Source organism: Ochlerotatus camptorhynchus, unplaced genomic scaffold (genome assembly GCF_037179485.1).
Source record: "Ochlerotatus camptorhynchus isolate MF236.1 unplaced genomic scaffold, CSIRO-AGI_Acam_v1.1 ptg000308l, whole genome shotgun sequence".
In the NCBI taxonomy this organism is placed as follows: Eukaryota; Metazoa; Arthropoda; class Insecta; order Diptera; family Culicidae; genus Ochlerotatus; species Ochlerotatus camptorhynchus.
In genome coordinates, this window is record NW_027040796.1 from 4,819 (window position 1) to 26,005 (window position 21,187).

Here is a 21,187-nt window from a genome sequence, read left to right on the forward strand (position 1 = left end):
TTAAAACCGAGAAACTCGGTAAACTGAACCGAATATTCGCTAAAACATGTTAAACGTCAAACGTTCCACTTGCGCTCAACTTCGGGACGGAAATTTTAACCAAAAACTTGGTTCTCTAAGCTGAGTCTAAAACTAGTCAGCCATTTTTTCTCGGACGAGCACACGGACGCGTGCAAAAATTAGGGGAAATTGGAAAAGTTCTGTAGCAACTGCAACAGGAGGATGCGTTATAGAGTGGTTAAATGTAAGATTATTAGATCATTGTTTATTGTATTGTGTATTGTTTATTTGTAGATGATTTTCCCACTGATACCAACGTCCCGGTATTGATTTGCCGAGGAGCGTTGATGGAGGACCCCAACTTGATGTTACATCTGCATTCGAGATTTTCTTCGGTTCGTTTACTACATTCGGTTTAGAACCACCGCAACAGGACAAGCAGTTCCATTCCTCCCATTAAATCAAATTAAATAAATATATTTCATACATTTCTTTGACAAAACTGGTTTTATTTTTATGAAAATTCGAAGCAACGTATTCTTAATCAAAGTTTAAAGCGAGGTTTAAAGCAGGATTTGAAGTGAAAACCAAACGCTGTCCATAAGAACCGAATTCCGTAATTACAACAGGTGGGTCGGTTTGTTTGACAGCGTTCGGTAATTCTTGAGTAAACCGATGTTCGGTTATTTCTGCTTAAATATACTTTTCGTCAACCGAGATTTTTGGTAACTTTGACAGATTGTAGGTGAAAGAAGAACAAACGACAGCTCGGTTATTCCTCTTTGAACCGAACAGACCCGGTATTTCAACCGAGTTTTTATTCAACCGGATTTCAACCGATTTTTTTTCTGCTGAATTTCTATCTGTCAAATTTATACTATTTTACCGAAATTCGGGTCTGATTCGATAAATACACCTGAATTATTTAAAAAAAATATTTATTCGGTTTCTCATTGGTAACCGAAGAGGTTCGGTAGAAAATAAACCGATTTCGTTATTATTTTCTAAGTGTGTAGGGGTATTTATAGGTAAAGCCTGGTACGCAGCTGAAAAGAAAACGGAAAAGTAATTTTTGAGGATTTTTCCCAAAAGAAAATTTGACAGCTATAGTCTGCTAAATTTTGAGATTATAGGGAGATGTGGTCAAATTGTAAAATCAACACTTATTAGTGTTTCTGTTGTTTAAATGCATCCAAAACATCAGTTTTGCAATAAACGCCAACATTACCTAACGGAATAATTGATCAGACCATTATTCCGCAAGGAAAGTGAAATTGCATTCAGAATGCGCCACCTTCATGTCGATCACGATACTAATGTAATCGATCTTTCCTTTACCGATTTCTTTTGAACTGCGTACTGGGTCAAGAAATGCTAAGGAAAAGAAATTTCTTTAGCATTCCGTGTCTTATCCCGTAGCACGTAAAAACGTCATTACTTTTCAGCTGCGTACCAGGCTTAATAGGGGAAATGGCTCTAGTTGGCCTATGGATCTAATACTCCGTTTACATTACAGCGTATATCACGTGATATACGCTGTCTTGCAATGAGCACTCATACATCTAGTTTCCACTGGAAATCCTATGTATGAGTGCTCATTGCAAGACAGCCTATATTACGTAATATAGGCTGTAATGTGAACGGGGTATAAGATTGGGCCCAAAAATCTGCTATCTATCAATTTGATCTAGATGAACGCGTCATTGGGACGGTACTAATGGATATTTTTGGTCGCTATTGAAAATTTAGTCGATTGCTGAATTTATGTATGGGCCCAAATTAGGGGCATTTAGACCAACATTACATCCATTTCCTCTACCAAGCACTTGTTTAAAAAACTTTCAGGTTCCATATAATTATTTTTGTCTCCCAGTAGCTCCCGAGGTAGCTCCGTAATCGACATGACATTTTCCACTTCTGAATGAAAGTCATCCGATGCTAGCGAAAAAAATCTGGTAACTGTTTACACTGAGACATATCTCTTGGATCACCTTATTGTATTGCCGCGCTTATGTTTAATGCTCATTTGGTGACGGCCGAAGCGCGCCGCTGATAAGCGCGATGCAACCATAGAGGTAACTCTAAGACAAGTAGGTCCCAAAGAAACGTGCTCAACTTTTTGGCTCACCTCTGGTACTATCTTCGGTCCCAAGCTTGTCGAATCACCCCTCGAAACATAGGAAAAACCAATAACCCCTCATTTTATCTGTCAAACTTTCATAGCGAATCAAAACAAACATTGCGTAGTACTAGAATTTCGACTAGAATAGGGTACGTTAATCGTTTGCTTGGGACCAATAGGCTACTAAAGTGGTGAGCCAATTTAAAATCGTTAGTTTCGTATTGATTGTTGATGCAACTCCGCCCTTAAGGATTATACACAGGTGTGTAACTTTGATAGTATACTATGGCAGCGACTTGAGTTATGAATAAAAAGGGCTTACTTTACTTTCCCGTGCTTTTCTTACGGGAAAAGTAAAGTAAACGCTTTTATTCATACGACCGAATGAGCGCAGTCGTACGTCCATAAACAGACAACAGATGGTATAATCCCATTTTGGAAAATTATCCTGCCACACACAATATAATAGATTATGAGCACATCCAATGCTCATCCTCATATACAGCATAAAAAATGTAATATCGATCAACGTAATTCAAGCTGATGTATGAAATAATTTTTTTTTTTAACTAGTTCGTTTATTTGGAAGGCTCAATCGCGTTAGCTTTACGGAGCCGATAATTCATTGTTCACTGTGTGTAACAAAATTCACTTAATTCTATGTCTAGTAGGAGTTGGGCCGATTACTCGCGGCTTACTCGAGGTTAGAAGGGTACATTTTCGAAGGATAGGATCAGGGGCGGAGCTTGGGGTAGGGTTTCGTTGTCTCATCAGAGCGTTGTCGCCAGTATGAACGGTAGTGCTGTTCTAGCTTCGTCCGGAGTTCGACCGGCTATGGTGGGTGACCAGTGGGCGACGATGAGACTCATCGAGACGGGGGGACAAGACAAACAAAAACTAATAAAGAGAGACAAAAGACAAAAGGAATTAAATTCTTATACTAGACATTTGAAGAAAAACATAAACGGACTGCATATAGCAGAGATCACGGGTTGCCAACACGTCTCTGATAGGAACATAGGTTTGTCTTCCTTGGGCCTCGAGGGTATTCAAAAGTCGCTCTCTGGCGGCGTCATTATCCGTACATTGCCAAACTGCGTGTTCGATGTCATCGTAACCGTTTCCACACCGACAGATGTTGCTGTCCACGAGGTTTATTCTATTGAGATGAGCATCTAGCGAGTAGTGGTTGGACATAAGTCTACTCATCACGCGAATGAAGTCACGACTTAAGCCCAAGCCTTTAAACCACGCTCTCGAAGAAACATTAGGAATAATTGAATGTAACCACCGTCCAAGATTTCCAGTGTCCCAATCGGTTTGCCAACTCGAAAAGGTACTCTGACGCACTAAATGGTAAAATTCATCGTGTGAAATTTGCCTGTCATACAATTCGCCTTCCTGCGCGCCCACCTTTGCGAGAGAGTCCGCCTTCTCATTGCCTGGGATTGAGCAATGTGAGGGGACCCATACAAAGGTAATCATATATGATCTTTCGACCAGCACACACATCTGCTCCCTTACCTTTGAAAGGAAATAAGATGAGTGCCTACCTTGTTTCATCGACCGAATAGCCTCAATCGAACTGAGACTATCCGTGAAGATGAAGTAATGGTCTGCGGGCATGTTGGAAATCATCCCCAATGCGAAGTTGATTGCTGCCAGCTCAGCAACAAAAACGGAACAAGGTTTCTGAAGTTTGCGGAAGGCGCTAGAGTTTTCATTGAAGACACCGAAGCCAGTGGATCCATTGAGACGGGACCCGTCTGTAAAATATCTTTTCATGCAATTGACTTGTTGGTACTTTTCAGTAAAAATACGCGGAATAATAATAGGTCGAAGTTGATCGGGAATCCCATGAGTTGCTTGTTTTATGGTCAGATCATATTCAATTGAGGAACTGCAATTGGTGAAGTGAACACGGTCTGGAGTATAACAAGGAAGACACATATCTGATGATATGTAGTGGTGGTAGATTCTCATAAATCGAGATTGTGTGTTCAGCCCAAGAATTTCTTCAAAATTAGCAATTATAAGTGTGTTCGTCACTCCGCATTTGATTAGTATTCTGAGAGAGAGCTCCCAGAAACGGTTCTGGAGGGGTGTTACTCCTGCCAGAACCTCGAGACTCATGTTATGCGTTGAGTGCATACAGCCTAGAGCAATACGCAGACAACGATATTGAATTCGTTCCAATTTTATTAGGTGACTTTTTCTTGCCGAGAGAAAGCAGAAAGAGCCGTACTCTAGAACAGAGAGAATAGTTGTTTTATAAAGCGTTATGAGGTCTCCCGGATGAGCACCCCACCATGTGCCGCAAATTGAACGGAGAAAGTTGATCCTCTGCTGACATTTTTGCTTCAAATACGTAATATGGGCATTCCAAGTGCACTTTGAATCAAACCAGACCCCAAGGTACTTGAAAGACAATGATTGGGTAATGTTTCTGCCCAAAAGATTAAGCTGCATTTGGGCTGGGTACCGCTTTCGAGTAAACACTACCAGTTCAGTTTTCTGCGGCGAGAATTCGATCCCTTGATTCATAGCCCAAGAAGACAAGTTATCTAAGGAATTTTGCAATGTTCCTTGCAAGTCCACGACATGTGGACCTCTTACGGAAACCACACCGTCATCTGCAAGTTGTCTTAGCGTGCATTGTTCTGCCAAACAGTTGTCGATATCTTTGACATAAAAGTTATAAAGAAGAGGGCTGAGACATGAGCCTTGGGGCAGGCCCATGTAACTAATTCTGGAAGTTGTCAGTTGTCCAAGAGAAAAGTTCATTTGCTTTTCTGACAACAAATTGTACAAGAAATTATTTAAAATTCCAGAAAGTCCACATCTGTGCAGATTGTCTGACAGAATTTCAATGGAAACTGAATCAAAAGCCCCCTTAATGTCCAAGAATACTGAAGCCAATTGCTCCTTGTGCGCAAAGGCCAGTTGAATATCTGTGGAAAGCAGCGCTAGACAATCGTTTGTTCCTTTGCTCTTGCGGAACCCAAACTGTGTATTTGATAGCAAGTTATTTGATTCGACCCAGTGATCGAGTCTCCGAAGGATCATTTTCTCTAACAATTTCCTAATGCACGAAAGCATAGCAATCGGACGGTATGAGTTATGGTCAGACGCTGATTTGCCAGGTTTTTTAATGGCTATTACTTTGACCTGTCTCCATTCAGGCGGTACAATGTTGTTTTCTAGCAAGGAATTGAATAAATCTAGCAAGCGTCTTTTAGCGATATCTGGGAGATTTTTCAGAAGATTGAATTTAATCATATCGCTTCCCGGTGAGGAGTTGTTCGATGAAAGAAGAGCCATAGAGAAATCCAGCATTGAGAATGGTCTATCCAGAGAGCCGCCGCTAGGAGACGCTTCTCGAAGAATATTTTGTGCTGGAACTGAGTCCGGACAGACCTTTTTAGCGAAATCGAATATCCATCGGTTGGAGTATTCTTCACTCTCATTGAAAGATGAGCGGTTACGCATGTTGCGAGCCACCCTCCACAAGGTGTTCATTGAGGTTTCTCGTGAGAGTCCCTCGACGAAATTGCGCCAATAACCGCGTTTTTTTGCTTTGAATAATTGTTTCAGCTTTGTCTCAAGCTTTGAATATTCCTCGAAGTAAGTGGAGGTTTTGTGTCTACGAAAAGCTTTGAAAGCATCAGATTTTTCTACATACAATTTTGTGCATTCTTCGTCCCAACCAGGTGTGGCTGGTCTCCTTTTAAAGGGTGTACTTGGAACTTTCCTTTTTTGTGCTTCCAGTGAGCTTTTGTAAATCAAATCGGCTAGGAATCGATATTCTTCCAATGGTGGAAGCGCATCTATTGATTCGACACCGATTGTCACCGCCGTTGCATATTTCTGCCAGTCGATGTTCCTTGTAAGATCAAATGGAACCCGAGATGGTTCTGCAGAGTGAGGGCCACACTTTATTGAAATGATGATTGGCAAATGATCGCTACCATGGGGATCATTGATAACCTTCCACTGACAATCCAATGATAGCGATCTTGAACACAAAGATAAGTCGAGTCGGCTTTCTCGAGCCGGAGGTTTTGCTATACGTGTCGCTTCACCAGTGTTCAAAATAGTCAAATTGAAATCGTCACATAAATCGTAAAAAATAGCCGCTCTATTGTCGTCATATAGATCGCCCCACCCAGTACCATGGGAGTTCATATCACCCAGAATTAATACTGGGGATGGAAGAATCGAAACTAGATTCCAGAGTTGACTACGGCTAATGGAGGTTCTTGGTGGAACGTATACTGAAGCTATGCAAAGATCTTTGTTCTTCACATTTATTTGGCAAATGTATGAAATAATGATGGCAATAGCAAAAATCAGATACAATATTACATCAATGGACGTAATTTTGTGCGCAAAATCGATGTACATCGTACAACGTAATATTACATAACCGGCGGAATGATCTCTGTGCAGCTGTTTGGATGTAATATTCAACAACTTTTTTTTTCTGTGTACACAGATCGATATTACATTTTTTTTTTGCTGTGTAGTATTTCATACACGATAAAACGCTGGCCAGACTTGAGCAGCGTTGCTAGATATACCGATTTATCTGTATTTATACCGATTTCTGAACTAGATACCGATATACAGATAAGGTTCCTCAGAATACCGATTTATACCGATTTTTTTTTTAAATAATCAAAATGTTTATTGCCTGCCCGCGCTCGATTTTCCGAGAAAATTATTGTGAGAGACTCGTATCTTTTTGAATATCTCAAATTGTTTGAGCCTTCCAAATTCTAAAAAAAATCATCTTTAAAAATGTCTTATGGATACTCTTTCGATTAATGTTTCAATGTACTCACCGTTTTAGGCTACCCATGAATCGATAAACAATCGATATCTCTTTCTGGTAATTCCGGGGGAATCAGAAAATACTTTTTAAACATTATTAACTTCCTGGATTTTCTTCCAACGTTCCCCTGGAATTTTTTTCCACCTTATATCGTAAATTATTTTTCGATTCCAGATTTTGATTGTGGATCCACACTAGCTGCAGGAACTTTTAAGAAGTTCTGAAACTTCAGAAAAGTCCAGACTTTTGAGTAAGTTTCGATAAATTTAATGAATGTTTCAATAACTTCTGTTAAAATTCTAAAATCCGGAAATTTTAGGAAAGTCCAGCGAACTCCAGTGAACTTAAGGAAACATCATAAATATTTTGGATACTTCACAAGTCCAAAGAACTTTTGGAAAAATTTAATGGTTTTCAGGAGATTCCATTAGTTTCAGGAGAATTGAGAGAACTTTAGGAAGCTCCGAGAACATCAGGACAGATCAATAAATTTCAAGGAAATCACTGTAATTTTAAAGGAGTTCCGAGAAACTCAGGCAATTTCCGAAAACTTCAGCAATGTTCCGAAGGGCTGCAAATTTAAGAAACGTTATTTGGCACTTTGTGAGAACATTTTATGGGAAGTTCCGTGCTTATTAATGGCAGTGTCGATAACTTTTAAAAATTAGAAAACGGGAAGATCAGAGAACTTAAATGCTGGTGTAACAATAAACTCAAGAAAATTGTGCGCTTGAGAAATTTCGCAATCTTCCTATTAACTTAATCAGCCCTATTCACTTAAGGAAAATTTTAAGAATTTTTAAGGAATTCCGAGGAAATATGGAATATTCCATTTCAGGAATGTTCCAAAAACATCAGGGGCATTGCGGAGTTTTCAGGGATGTTTTATGACCATTAGTAAATTTTCTGGATCATTAGAACATCCCCCAAGAGCTCTTTCTTCCGGAATTATGTCCTTGTTTCTTTCGACTGTTCCGTAAGCGCTCTGGTTTCCGACTTTCTCCAGAAGTTTCTTCCGTTTTCTCCAGGAAGTTCAATTAAATTTCTTTCGTCTAGTTCTGGAATTTTGTCCAGTTGTTTTTTTTGTTTGCCTTCTATTGGAAGGTTTTTCCGAGCTTCTTCTGGCTTCCCTAGAAATGGCTCCTTCTGGAATTTCCTTCCGATTTCCGAAACTTTTCTGCCTTCCTTTGTATGTGGAATTCGGTTTTTTTTTTCAAAAAATTTCTTTAAATTTTCGCCAGAAGTTTCTCAATTTATGTATTAGAAGTTCCGCAGATGTTTCTCCGACTTCTCTCAGAACTTTCCTCAAAATTCCTCCAGGAGAGCTTATTTCTTCTTTCGCTGGACGGTGTTTTCAGCTTCCTCCAGAAGCTAATTCAAACATTTCCCGGAGTTTTCTTCCGGAATTTTCCGAACATAGTCCAACAGTTAAAATTTTCGCTTTCAAAAACGGCAAAAACATCAAATTAATTTCAAATAATTGCAATACTGAAAGCACCATCAAGATAGCGCTATAACATGTTATAACTCTGTAGTCTGAACGTACTATAAACATAGAAGTAACTCTAAGACTAGAAGGTCCCGAAATAATGTGCTCAAGTTTTTGGCTCAGCTCTGGTACTCTCTTCGGTCCCAAGCTAATCGATTCACCCCTCGAAACACAGAAAAATCCACTATCCCTTCATTTTATCTGTCAAACTTTCATAGCGAATCAAAACAAACATTGCGTAGTACTAGAATTTCGACTAGAATGGGGTACGTTAATCGTTTGCTTGGGACCAATAGGCTAGTCAAGTAGTGAGCCAATTTTAAATCGTTAGTTTCGTATTGATTGTTGCTATAAGTTCACTCATCTCGGCACTATAATAAATATTATAGTGTCGGAACCCAAAAATAGGTAAACCCGCATGAATGCGAACCATTACTTGACCTTACCGAAAATGGTTAAAAATTGTTTATAATCCTTGCTAAACTTTAACTGCAATGGTTACGGAACTTTACATGAACGTTTGTGTCATAAATTTTTAACCTTATCTATTATGGTTCTTTGAAAGTGAACCTTACAAATAATAGGTTGTTAAGAATGGTAACAAAATAGTTGTTTTCTCCATGCATTTTCGGAGAGAAGACAATATTAGAACCTTTTTACTAATGGTTTGAGAACTTTAATGGTAATGGTTATGTTAGCTAGTAAGGTCCATTAATGGTTTTGTACTATCGGTCAACTTCACGTGGAATATATTGCGAATTGGTAATCAGTAATTTACAGGCAACCAATTCGCGATATATTCCACATAAAGTTGATCGATGTTACAAAACCATCTATGAACCTTACCGACTACCATAACCATTACCATTAAAGTACTCAAATAATAAATAAAATGGTTCCAATATAATTCCTTTACCAAAAATATATGGAGAAAACAAGAATTTGGAATGGTAATGGTTCTTAACAACCCATTATTTGTAAGGTTCCCTTCCAAAAAACATAATACATAAAGTTAAAACTTTATCACACAAACGTTCATGTAAAGTTCCATAACCATTTCAGTCATGCTTGGCATGCACAATTGTATACACCAACTGCTCATTACCCTAATAAAAAAAATACCATACCTGAACCATAACCCATATTATATAACTATTCCACAAATGGTTTGGATGATACCCTGAACACGTCGTTAAGCAAAATAACCATACAAATTTTATTAGGGTAGTTAATAACTTTCCACTTAGTTGTTGAAATTTGTTTTTCTTTAAAGTAATTGATAGATTGGAATCATCTTACTATAGATATGCAAAAAGTAGGTAAATCTTAGCATTTGAATCAACACCAATGAATTTTTACGCTTATAGTCCGAGATGTGCAGCGAGCATTTCTCACTTCATTTTTACAACGCAAAAACAAATACAGTTTATTACTAGAACTAAAATCTTCTTCTTTTTTACGTATCTACACACAAAAAATTATCGTTGTTGAAATTAAAAAAATCGTTGGTAGAATTAAAAGTTTGCGTTGGTTCTTTTTGGTAGAAAGCGGTTAGCTTTCAAAATAAAAGTTAGCCAACTGTCAAATCAAAAGTAGTCCACTCACTACTTTTAAAAGTTTGAACTTTCAAAATGAATTGTACTACTGTCAATTCAAAAGCATCACAGTGTTGAAATTAAAAGTGGATTATTTTTTAACCAAAACAAACTATTAACATGAAAGTTCCTTACTGTTACAATAATATGTACCATTTCGATTTAAAAAATCAATATTTTCAGTATGAATACCAGCATTTTCAATCATAACAATCAAATTTTTCATTTAAAAATCTATTAATTATAAAATTCCTATTTTTGTGCTTCAATTTCAAATTCCAAAAATAAATTTATGTTTTAATATTGAATATTTTTATAGTTTACATGATAATTATTAGATTTTTGTATGGTTAGATAGACGTCGTATAGCAGCAGTCAGATTTTGCACTGCATCATCCATGTCTGTTGTGGTCCAGTACGGAGCAACAAACTCAATGAACTGGTGGCTTCGCAGAGGACATGTTCTATGTGGGAAGCAGCCAGCGAAGCGTCGTGGATCTAATCTAGAATGGTATATAGAAATTAATGAGAGTGTAAAAGTAAGGGGTATAATCTGAAATAATCTTGTCCAAGCAGGGGGAAATTTAAGGTCACTTACTGGAATCTTTGTCGGACATTTGCGAGGTTTGCGTCTGTTCGAGAGTTTCTTGTGCTCGTGTTCGATTTCACTACCGGCATTGGCCAGCTGCTCGTTTCTAGAGCCGTATAGACGTCCTTCAGGTAGTTCCAGGTAGGTTTTCACGTTCTAATGGACGACCGGATTCTACTGAAAGATTAAATATTTTATTCTTGATCGAGACAGGGAATAATTTCAATACTCAACTGTTGCATGGGTCGATGCACAGGCTGGTGGCTGGTAAAATGTTCCACCTAATGTTTAGCGCGTTTTGTTTTTATATACTCACGCTACCGTAGAATAACCCATAAAAAGGTAGAAATCTACCCATGAAGAAGTAAATTTGACAGTAAAACAATTTTCGATTTGAAAATTTGAGCTTTTAAAACTACAAGATAAGATCAAAACATTCGTTTTTGAATTGAAAATAACATTATTAAATTAAATATCTTCGTAGTTAGGGTAACGAATTTGTTGATACTTTTAAATTGAAAGTTCAATATTTTTACTGGTACAATTTTTGTTTTTTGTGTGTATAAAAAGCTTAAACTCTATTCTATCTTTTACTTCAAAAAGAACTACGTTTCGTCAACCGTGGTCAAAGTTATTAGCAAATGAGCAGTTCGTGACCAAAACTGTGTATGCCAAGCATGATTTCAGTTATAGTTTAGTAGAGATTATAAACAATTTTTAACCATTTTCGATAAGCTCAAGTTATGGTTCGCATGTGAACAAAGTCCTAGAGCATTCACATTTGACCAATAGATGCTCTGAAAAACAATGTATCCACATGCCAAAATTGAGCTTTCAATTATTCAAGAGCAAATTTTCAATATGTCGTAAGTAACATTCGCACCAATCCGAGAAAAATAAAGTTTTGATGATGACCGAAAAGTTATTCCTATTTCCAAGTAAACACATATAATCTCATAGTGATAGCAATGTTTAACATATTTAGCAGGGTTTTAATCATACAAATGCAAATCGCTAGCTTTCATGCTAAAAAATACTGGTTTTTGAGTCAAAAGTTATTATACGTCGTTTGGTGGCCCCTATTGTTACTTAAGTCAAAGTGTATTTACCAGGATATTCGGGAGAATTATCAATTACGTCTCCTTACGTGCAGCCCATTCATCATTTTAGGACCACGGAAATCATCTTAGCAACAAACAGTTCGATTTATTCACTTTAATAATGAGAAAGCGAAACGACGAACGTACACTTTTCACGGGTTTCTCAGCGCTGTTACTTAAGTCAAACGGCATCTCCATAGAAATTGAGTGACTTAAGTAACATCGAAAACTATTTTGATCGGAAGGTGATTACGTCAAAAAGCAATTTGGCTGGCAAATAAATTTAAAAATGGGATTTGATCCTATATTCTGACAGTATATAGCGTAATAGCAGGAGAATCGATTGACACTGATAGCTCGACTTTGTTTACCTTTGTTACATTCGACGTAATGAAAATTTGCTCTTGATGTTGTTAATCCTCCTGACGATAATAGAATAAGGTATTGCCGAAGCCGTCATTTACCCTACTTGTGTGCAATTCGTATGGAATTTTCCACTAGCTTTCTACCCAAAAGTAAGTTTGTTGCACCCAACAGTAGGTAAATATGATTATACTCAACGTTGAGTTCCTACATTTTACTACCCCTGTCGGGTGGTTTTTCTCCTCCGTTGTTGACATCATTAGAAGGAGAAAAGGAGACAAACTAATCAAAAGTAGGTAAAAGTTAATTGGCCGTTATGGGCTTTTTTCTTACCGTGTACAAATGTATCCGCGGCAATCCGGCAATGCGGCAATACTCTATTTTGAGTAAGATAAAACGTGCGTGTATTTACCTTGGAGGATGGAGCTAACCTCACACACTCGCTTGTTTATTATCAAATTTTAACAAAAGCAAACGGAGCAGGTATACCTACCTATTATATTGAAATTTATTATTGGCGTCTTGCAGTGAAACTTTTCCAAGCTTTCGCCTCCTACATTTCGAAGTGAGAACTACTAGAAGGAGGATAGTTTCCAAATTCTCCAAGTAAAACAGACGATTTTTGGGGCAAATCGGCCCATAAAGAAAAACTAATAATTTCCCGTGGAAACTTTTGCTTGAATCGTGTAAGAAAACGTGTTTGAAAACTAATTGTTATTATTTCGGTATGGATCGGAGAGGTTTTCATGGAAAATTATGCATAACAAGTTTGCACCCACAGCGAGAGGTTACCTCCTGCGCAGCTGCATTTTTCGGAAAATGGTGAATATGTGTGATTTCCTTTAAGATGAAAGTGGAAATTAAGTTTATTTACTTAGGAAAGGTTGTATCATGCTGGTGGTAATGGAGAATTGGTTGTATAGGACGCCAATATTCAATAAATGTTCATTTTGGCCTTTTCTAAGCAAACATATTGATACTCACAATTTTCGACGGAAAATGCAACGGAACTTGATTTACTCAACACGCACCATACTATAAAATGGTGCTAGATGGTCTTCAAAGTGATAACAAGATGACAAATCATATTTATTTTGAGTAATTGAGCAATTTACTTCTGTTTACCATCATATATACGATGCAGCATTGATGGAGCCGTGAAATGAAATGAATATATCTTATGAAAGTTCACCTGGAAAAGTCAAAGATTCACATTAGTCTGATCGTAAAAACGTTTTCTTCTTCAATTCAAATGTTATATTGGAAGGATTTCACGCAGGCTTGATGAAAATTATGATTTAATGCTAATTTTCAAGAATTTTATATGCAGTCTGTCAACATTATCATCATCATGCAGTGGCGACATCTGCGTTGAGCTTTTGCGGCAATCTTCCAATAGTTTTTCGAGTGTTTTATCATTCAATCTTGGTCTGGAGTTTGAATTTTACTAAATACTTCTAAATACTATTTCAATGGACAAAAAGTAAACAGTAAACGAAATGGATCCCTCCGCAATTTGTCGAGCTTGTCTCTCTAGAACCGGCGATAAGTACCGTGCACTATTCAAGGAATCCCTCATCTGCAGCGAAAAACGACGGTTCATTGATCTCCTAATGGAATGCATCCCGACGCTTCAGGTATGAAACATGTGCTAGAAAGTCATGGTAATTTAGGATAAAGCCAAGAAAATAAATCAGTCTTATGTTACAGGTTGCGGAACACGATACTCTTCCGAGAACCATATGTGGAAGATGCGCCTTAACTTTAAAACACTTCATTCGCTTCCGAAAGAAATGCTTGCAAGCAGATGAGGAACTAAGGACACGTCCTGAGTTGTATGCCAGAACCGAACCCGGCAAGGCATCGGAAAACCTGAAGCATTCCGATGAAAGTGACTCAGATGACGAAAGTGAATGTAACAATGTAACAGCTGTTGAGATAAAGACAGCTCAAGAAAAAGAAGAGAGCGTTCCAGATGTCGAAGGAACTGATAATTTAGTAGACATTGTAAGCAATTCCTGTGAACAATACGAAATACGCTCAATTGAATCTTTGGAGAGCAATGAGAAAGACGACTCGATCCACACATTTCAGTGTAGCTATTGTAACAAGGTCCTGCGCACTAGCAAATCGTACAAATACCACATGCAACTTCACTCCGAAATCGCCAACTTTTTGTGCAACTGCTGTGGCGAACGATTCAAGACGAAGATGGCTTACGTTGGACATATGGCTAGTCATGACCCGGACAGGTTCAAGTGTGACATTTGCGGAAAATCATACCGGCAGGCAGCGTCGCTTCGGAATCATAAGCTCAATCATAGCCAGGAGAAACCTTTCGTTTGCACGGTTTGCGGTCACTCAACGACTCAGAAGAGTGGTCTCAAGAAGCACATGTTGACGCACTCCGAGAGCAAATCATACGTTTGTGACTTGTGCGGGGATCATTTTCGATTTTCCAGCAATCTCATCATGCACAAGCGTCGGAAACACTCGGTGGTGAAGAACTATGCCTGCCCAAATTGTCCGAAGGCATTCGTGTCCAAGGACGAACTGTTGAATCACTCGATGTGCCACACGGACGAGCGGCCTTTCGAGTGCGAGAAGTGCCAGAAAACATTTAATCGGAAGAATTCGCTTCAGTTCCATCAGAAGCACAAACATTCGATCATGGCGAAGCACGCCTGTCACGTATGCGGCAAGGGATTCGCACAGAAGGTGTCGATGCAGAATCATCTGAAGACGCACCTATTGACGGATTGAGAATTCCAGTTTTTTTTTAAAATAGAAACCCTGCTAATCTAATACATTACTGAGTAACGCACGTAGCTGAATATTTCTCTACGGTAGGATAAAAAAAAACTTAAATTGATCGAATCCAGTTTATTCAGCCTTATCTTAATTCATACACAAAAAGAAAGCAAAACAAGCCGCACACACATTTAGGAAGCCCCTTCGATGGCCACCTCAGTGATTCCGTGCACATAGAAAGCACCCTCCGCAACGTAACGTCTCAGCTCGGAAGCCGTCTGCTCATCGAATACAGTCGACGATGTGAGCATCCGAATCACTTCGTACTTGTCTAGAACGACATCCTTATCGGCTTCCTGCTTTCGATCCAAGAGGTACTCCACGAAGCCTCCCGTATTCAGCAGATAGGTCTGGCCCCATCGGTGGCCAACGATGGCTTTGAGCAACCCTAGTGCGGCACGCTTCATATCCGGGAAGGGATTCCTGATGTAGTCCATTACCAGGTTAAGATTGTCCTGCTCACTTAGGTAGTCGTACCAGGTTTGGGTGATGGTTCTAAAAAAAATAATTCCCGATTAGTTTCCATTGAAGTTCATCTCAAATTCTGATTGCACTTACGTTATCTGATTATCCGCGTTGACTGCATCGATTAAGAACATTGATCGCAAGCAGTTCAGCAGACGAATTTTTAAATCATTCGGCAAATTGCGGATTATGATGCTGAAATGATGCAGCGTCTTCTTCAACGATGCACCATATTTGTAGTGAATCTGTCGCTTTCCCTCGCTCGGTTGTGCAATGCAGCCCAGGGTATCGTAAGCGGTAGGCAGTATGGACATGTCTTCCGACTGTAGGCACTCAAACAGCAACTCGATAACTTTCGGATACCCATCGTAGACATTAGCCGGATGAATCGCCGCAATGTTTCCGTAGAATTTCATCAAACCCGGAACCAGAATCGCCGCCAGAGGGTCTTCCTCCAAATGATCAATCTTCGCCATGAGCTTACCAAATACGCCATTGTTTTCCAGGTAAGCCATTCCATGATTACCCACAGACAACTCGGACAAAATCTGCAGAACATTCAATTGCAGCAGAATATCGCTCCCATCTAGTTCCTGTACAGCCTTCTGCAAGAATTTTTCAACTGAAGCCAACAATTCCTCCGATTGACGACCTAACTTAACAGCCAGTTCATACAATCTACACCGGACGACATCACCTTTGTTCAGCAGCCCTTCCAAGTTCTCCTGGACGCTTCTCAGCTGGACGAACTTGGGTAGCATCAGCCGTAGTATCTCGATCGAAGGTGTTCCGACGCTGATATCATCCGATGCCAAGCATTTGATCACCAGCAGGATCAGCGTTTCATTGATGAAGTTCTCCGGCGGTGAAGCCAGGATGCGAGCAAGCTCGCGCAATCCGAATGTCTGCACTTTGGGATTGACATGACTCAACGATTTTTCGATAACATTCTTAACCTCGGTGGTCTCGTCGATTACGAGGGTACTCATGCAGATCGATAGAATGTCACATGCCAGCAGCGTCTGTTCGCTGTTGTAATTCCAAGATGAAGATATCGATCATTTTGGGCGTATTGTTGTAGTAAAATGGCGAGATTCTTACCTGTTGGCATCCTCCAAGCAGTTGAGAAGCTCCGGTGATTTCAGAAAGCTGTTGGAGATGGACGAGTTGTTGGATGAAATCAGAGTGTTTTTGATCTCCGTCAGAGCGTTTTTACGCGTCTCTTCCAGTTGTAGATTAGCTAATAGCTCTTGGCACAGATTTTCATCCATTTTAATCTTCGGCTAACTGGAGATCTCGTTATTTTACTAACAATTAGAGCTGATCAACTTGAATTCCGCAGCGTAATAATTTGCAACTGTATATGAAATAAATAACAATAACAAAAAGGGCACGAGGGCTTCTTCGGCGTACACGGTCGGCATCTTGCACTGAAAAAAATAGGGTCATATTTATTTAAATAGGGGAACACTGTAACTGGCGAGTACCCATTAATGGGTGAAAAATTACCCATTTTGTGGTAGTGTATGGACCTGTCAAAAAATGCGTAAATGAAAATTTCAAATAGTGGGTACTTTTTCACCCATTTCCGAAACCTGTTCAGGGATCAAAAATGGGTACATATTTACCCATTATTGGGTGAAAAATATCTTTGTTGCACCATAACGTTGCTGACATACTTGGTTTACATTTTCGAGTGCATTTGTTCCGAAAACTACAAAAAGTGATATATATGAATAGTTTAAAGAATGGTGATAGCTTCAAAAAGCTTCAAGGTAAGAAATGCTATATGATTTGAATGATTTCTTAGCTTATAACGTTGTTAAAAGCATATTTGTTTCATGCCACAAATTTGAGTCCCATAAATACATTTTAAAAAATGGGTACTTTTTTACCCAGTTACGGAAAACAATGCGTTCTGGAAATGGGTAAAAAGTACCCCATGATTTGACGTATAAGCTCTTTACCCATTAGTGGGTAAAGACGTTTTACCCATTTTATGAGTTTACCTACTTTACCGCGAAATGGGCACTTTTTCACCCATTAATGGGTACTTTCCAGTTACAGTGAAGTGTATTGTCGCGCTTATGTTAAATTCTCATTTGGTGACCACAAACGAAGTTACAGACGACTAACTGGCGAAGAAATCCATTTAAATAATGTGGTTCACTGTAATAGAATTTTCTTGGAAGCTTGTGCCATCATCCACCAGATGGGATAGTATTTTTGTTTTGGATTTGCACAAAGTTGATCTTGTGTACAATGATTCTTTGACAGTGTGCAAAGAGTGCGTATCATTTTGTCATTTTTTTATGCATTTCAGTTTTGAGTAGAGTGAAAGAGATAGAACCAAAACATTCTAGTACATTTGGTGAAAATGCTAGTTCAATCCAGTAGTAGTGTTGCCATATGGTTCAATCCAGTAGTAGTGGTGTTGCCATGTGGTACACTGAAAAATTGCAATAGCAGGTTAGTCACCAAAGTTTTCGAGCCGCTCCGTCTGTCACTTCGTTTGTGTTGGTGACTGTCGAAACGCGCCGCTCATAAGTGCGATGCTATCCCGCCCATAAGAATTATACACAGGTGTGTAACTTAGATAGTATTTTATGGCAGCGGCTTGAGGAGTGAATCCTGGATAAATAGCCGCCGTGTGTTAAATCAATGGGCGCAGTCGTACGGCCATAAACAGAAAGCAGATTCAAGACCAACAATTGAAATGGCCTTAACTCCTTTTTGTAAACAAATCTTGTAAGGCCATTTTCTCGCAAACCGAACTCCACAAAGACAAACCAACATAATGGAACAGGTAGGGGTTCTCCTCTACCCGATTGTGGTTTAGGTTTGCAAATGAAGGTTTCGGTTCGCGAGAAAATGGCCTTACAAGGTTTGTTTACAAAATGGAGTTAAGGCCATTTCAATTGTTGGTCTTGAGATGGTATAATCAACAATCAATACGAAACTAACGATTTGAAATTGGCTCACTACTTGACTAGCCTATTGGTCCCAAGCAAACGATTAACGTACTCCATTCTAAACGAAATTCTACTACTACACAATGTTTGTTTTGATTCGCTATGAAAGTTTGACAGATAAAATGAGGGGTTAGTGGATTTTCTTACGTTTCAAGGGGTGAGTAAAGCCGTTGGTCCCCGGTTCATGAGTTGATGGGTCGATAGGTAGGGTCCAGGTGTGGGAGCTGCCTTCCTGGCACGTCGGTAGCATTGGTGATCAGCATGGAAAACAAGATCGACGGAAAAAACAAACCAAAGGAAAAAAAAAGGGGTGAATCGATTAGCTTGGGACCGAAGAGAGTACCAGAGCTGAGCCAAAAAGTTGAGCACGTTATTTCGGGACCTTCTAGTCTTAGAGTTACCTCTATGGCCATTTCCCCTATCTGATGGGAATAAATTCCAACGGATTCTTCGAATTATACCATTGAGGGGTGCATCTTAGCATACCTCAAAGTCGTTTAAGAATACCTCGATATCGGTAAAATACCGATAATCGAAGAAGTGCACATACCTAAATTACCGAATTACCAAAAATTTACGTTATAAATGTCCTTATTTATAGTAAAAATCTCGGTAAAAATAGCCTATTTTAAGTAAAAAGTGACAATTTTTAGTGGTAAAAAATACCGTTCATTTTAGGTAATCGTAGCTTATGCTATGTTCAGACTACGGAGTTGTATCAACCGGTGGAGACTAATTTTTTTTTAATTGGCACACTACTTGACTAGCCTATTGGTCCCAAGCAAATCGATTAACGTACTTCATTTTAGTCGAAATTCTAGTACTACACTATGTTTGTTTTAATTCGCTATGAAAGTTTGACAGACTTTTTTTTAATACGTTTATTTTTCCAGGCTCGTTTGCTGTAGCTTTGCGGAGTCGATATTCATTGTTTAGATAACAAAATTACTTAAAACTAACGTTAGTAAAGCGGGTGCCGATTACTCGCGGCTATCTCGAGGTTAGGGGTAACAAATTGTAACAAATGGATGGCAGGGTAGGGATTGTGAACACAAGGTTTGGAGAGCAATGTGCTCTTGATCTCGAACTAGGCGACACTCTGATGAAAAAGACAAACATGGGGGTACACCGATGGGCAGCTAACAACTTGGGAGAACACCAGATGTCACTAACTACTAAATCTTCAAATCTATCCGTTTTAAAAGCACATAAATTAAATTCAAATCGTTGAGGTCTCGGCTCGCCAAGACATCTCTAACGGGTATCGCGGGTTGTTTCCTCGGGCCCTGAGGGATGTGGATAACTCAGATCTGGCAACACGGTGTAAGGTACATGACCAAACAACATGCTCGATATCGTGATAACCACTGCCACACGCACATAAATTGCTGCCTGAGAGCCCAATTCGATAGAAGTGCGAGTCTAATGAGCAGTAATTGGACATAAGCCTTGATATAACGCGTATAAAGTCGCGGCTCATGTCCAACCCTTTGAACCATGGTTTGTTCGACACCTGTGAGAGAATAGAATGTAACCATCTTCCCAATTCACCATCATTCCATTTTTGTTGCCAACTGATGAGGGCTTGCTGACGAGCAATGGAGAAAAATTCGTTGAAGGCGATTTGTCGCTCAAAAATATCGCGTTCCATAGCGCCCACCTTAGCCAATGAGTCCGCTTTCTCATTACCCGTAATTGAGCAATGAGATGGGATCCAAGCTAAGGTGATATTATAGGAGCAGTTCGATAAAGCACTCAGTTTAGATTGTATTTCAGGCAGGAAATACGAGGAGTGCTTCATCAGCCTCATTGAACGAATAGCCTCCAATGAGCTAAGACTATCTGTAAAAATGAAATAATGGTCAGAAGGTAGTGAGGCAATTCGCTCTACTGCGTAAAATATAGCTGCGAGTTCCACAACGTATACGGAGCATGGTTTCAGCAGTTTATAGGAGGCGCTATGAAATTGATTAAATACACCAAATCCAGTGGAAGCATTTATGGTTGACCCATCTGTGAAAAATCTTTTATCGTTACTTACATGGTGGTACTTGATTGCAAAATTTGAGAGAACAACCATCGACCGATGGTGATCTGGTATTCCTTGGATTTCTAGCATCATGGTCAGATCAAAATTTACAGAGGAACTATAGAAGGCTTGAAAGCAATCACGATTGGGGACTAATGAAGAAGGACCAACCTCCAGCGTCATGAACTCATAGTACAAACTCATTAATCTTGTTTGAGGATTTCGGTCGAGCAGCTTCTCAAAGAGAAACCGGAAAGACAGCTCAGCGAAACGATCTGTCAGTGGGAGGACACCCACGAGTACTTCGAGGCTCATCGTATGAGTCGAGTGTATACAGCCTAGCGCACTACGAAGGCAACGGTATTGAATCCGTTGCAGCTTCAGGATGTGTAGGTTTGACAGATAAAATGAGGGGTTCATGGATTTTCCTATGTTTCGAGGGGTGCATCGTACGAAGAGAGTACCAGAGCTGAGGCAACAAGTTGGGCACGTTTCTTCGGGACCTTCTAGTCTTAGAGTTACCTCTATGTCATAATTGGAACAATGGATTATCTGTCAAAGTCATAGGAAAAGTTATTCCAATCGAGTAGAAGACCTGTCAAATGGATAAGACGTCGCCTCTTTACCCAATTCAGTCTCTTTCCCATTTGTGGCACAGACTCAGGCAACTAGACTAGCAAAATTCTTAAGTTCCGTCTTATGAAGCTGCACAAAAAATCAAAATTTAGAATTCATAAGGCAACTATGCTTTCCATATATTACGTATGATTATCTTTACAACAACGTAAGATCGTCGTACATTGGATTTTCATTGACGC

The 21,187-nt window shown here is 39.3% G+C and overlaps 2 protein-coding genes across 2 annotated transcripts; one reads left to right on the forward strand and one right to left on the reverse strand.

Annotated features, from left to right (window-relative positions):
* The first annotated feature begins 13,500 nt into the window (after positions 1–13,500).
* On the forward strand, positions 13,501–14,913 carry LOC135707350 (gastrula zinc finger protein XlCGF46.1). The gene is made up of 2 exons (XM_065229163.1): positions 13,501–13,729; positions 13,803–14,913. The coding sequence occupies exons 1-2, from the start codon at positions 13,592–13,594 to the stop codon at positions 14,853–14,855; spliced, it is 1,191 nt and encodes a 396-aa protein (XP_065085235.1). The 5' UTR covers positions 13,501–13,591; the 3' UTR covers positions 14,856–14,913.
* Positions 14,914–14,984: 71 nt separating this feature from the next.
* LOC135707349 (26S proteasome non-ATPase regulatory subunit 5) lies at positions 14,985–16,698 on the reverse strand. The gene is made up of 3 exons (XM_065229162.1): positions 16,470–16,698; positions 15,462–16,397; positions 14,985–15,398 (listed from the first exon to the last, which is right to left on the reverse strand). Exons 1-3 carry the CDS (start codon positions 16,637–16,639, stop codon positions 15,035–15,037), a joined length of 1,470 nt encoding a protein of 489 aa, XP_065085234.1. The 5' UTR covers positions 16,640–16,698; the 3' UTR covers positions 14,985–15,034.
* Positions 16,699–21,187: the final 4,489 nt, after the last annotated feature.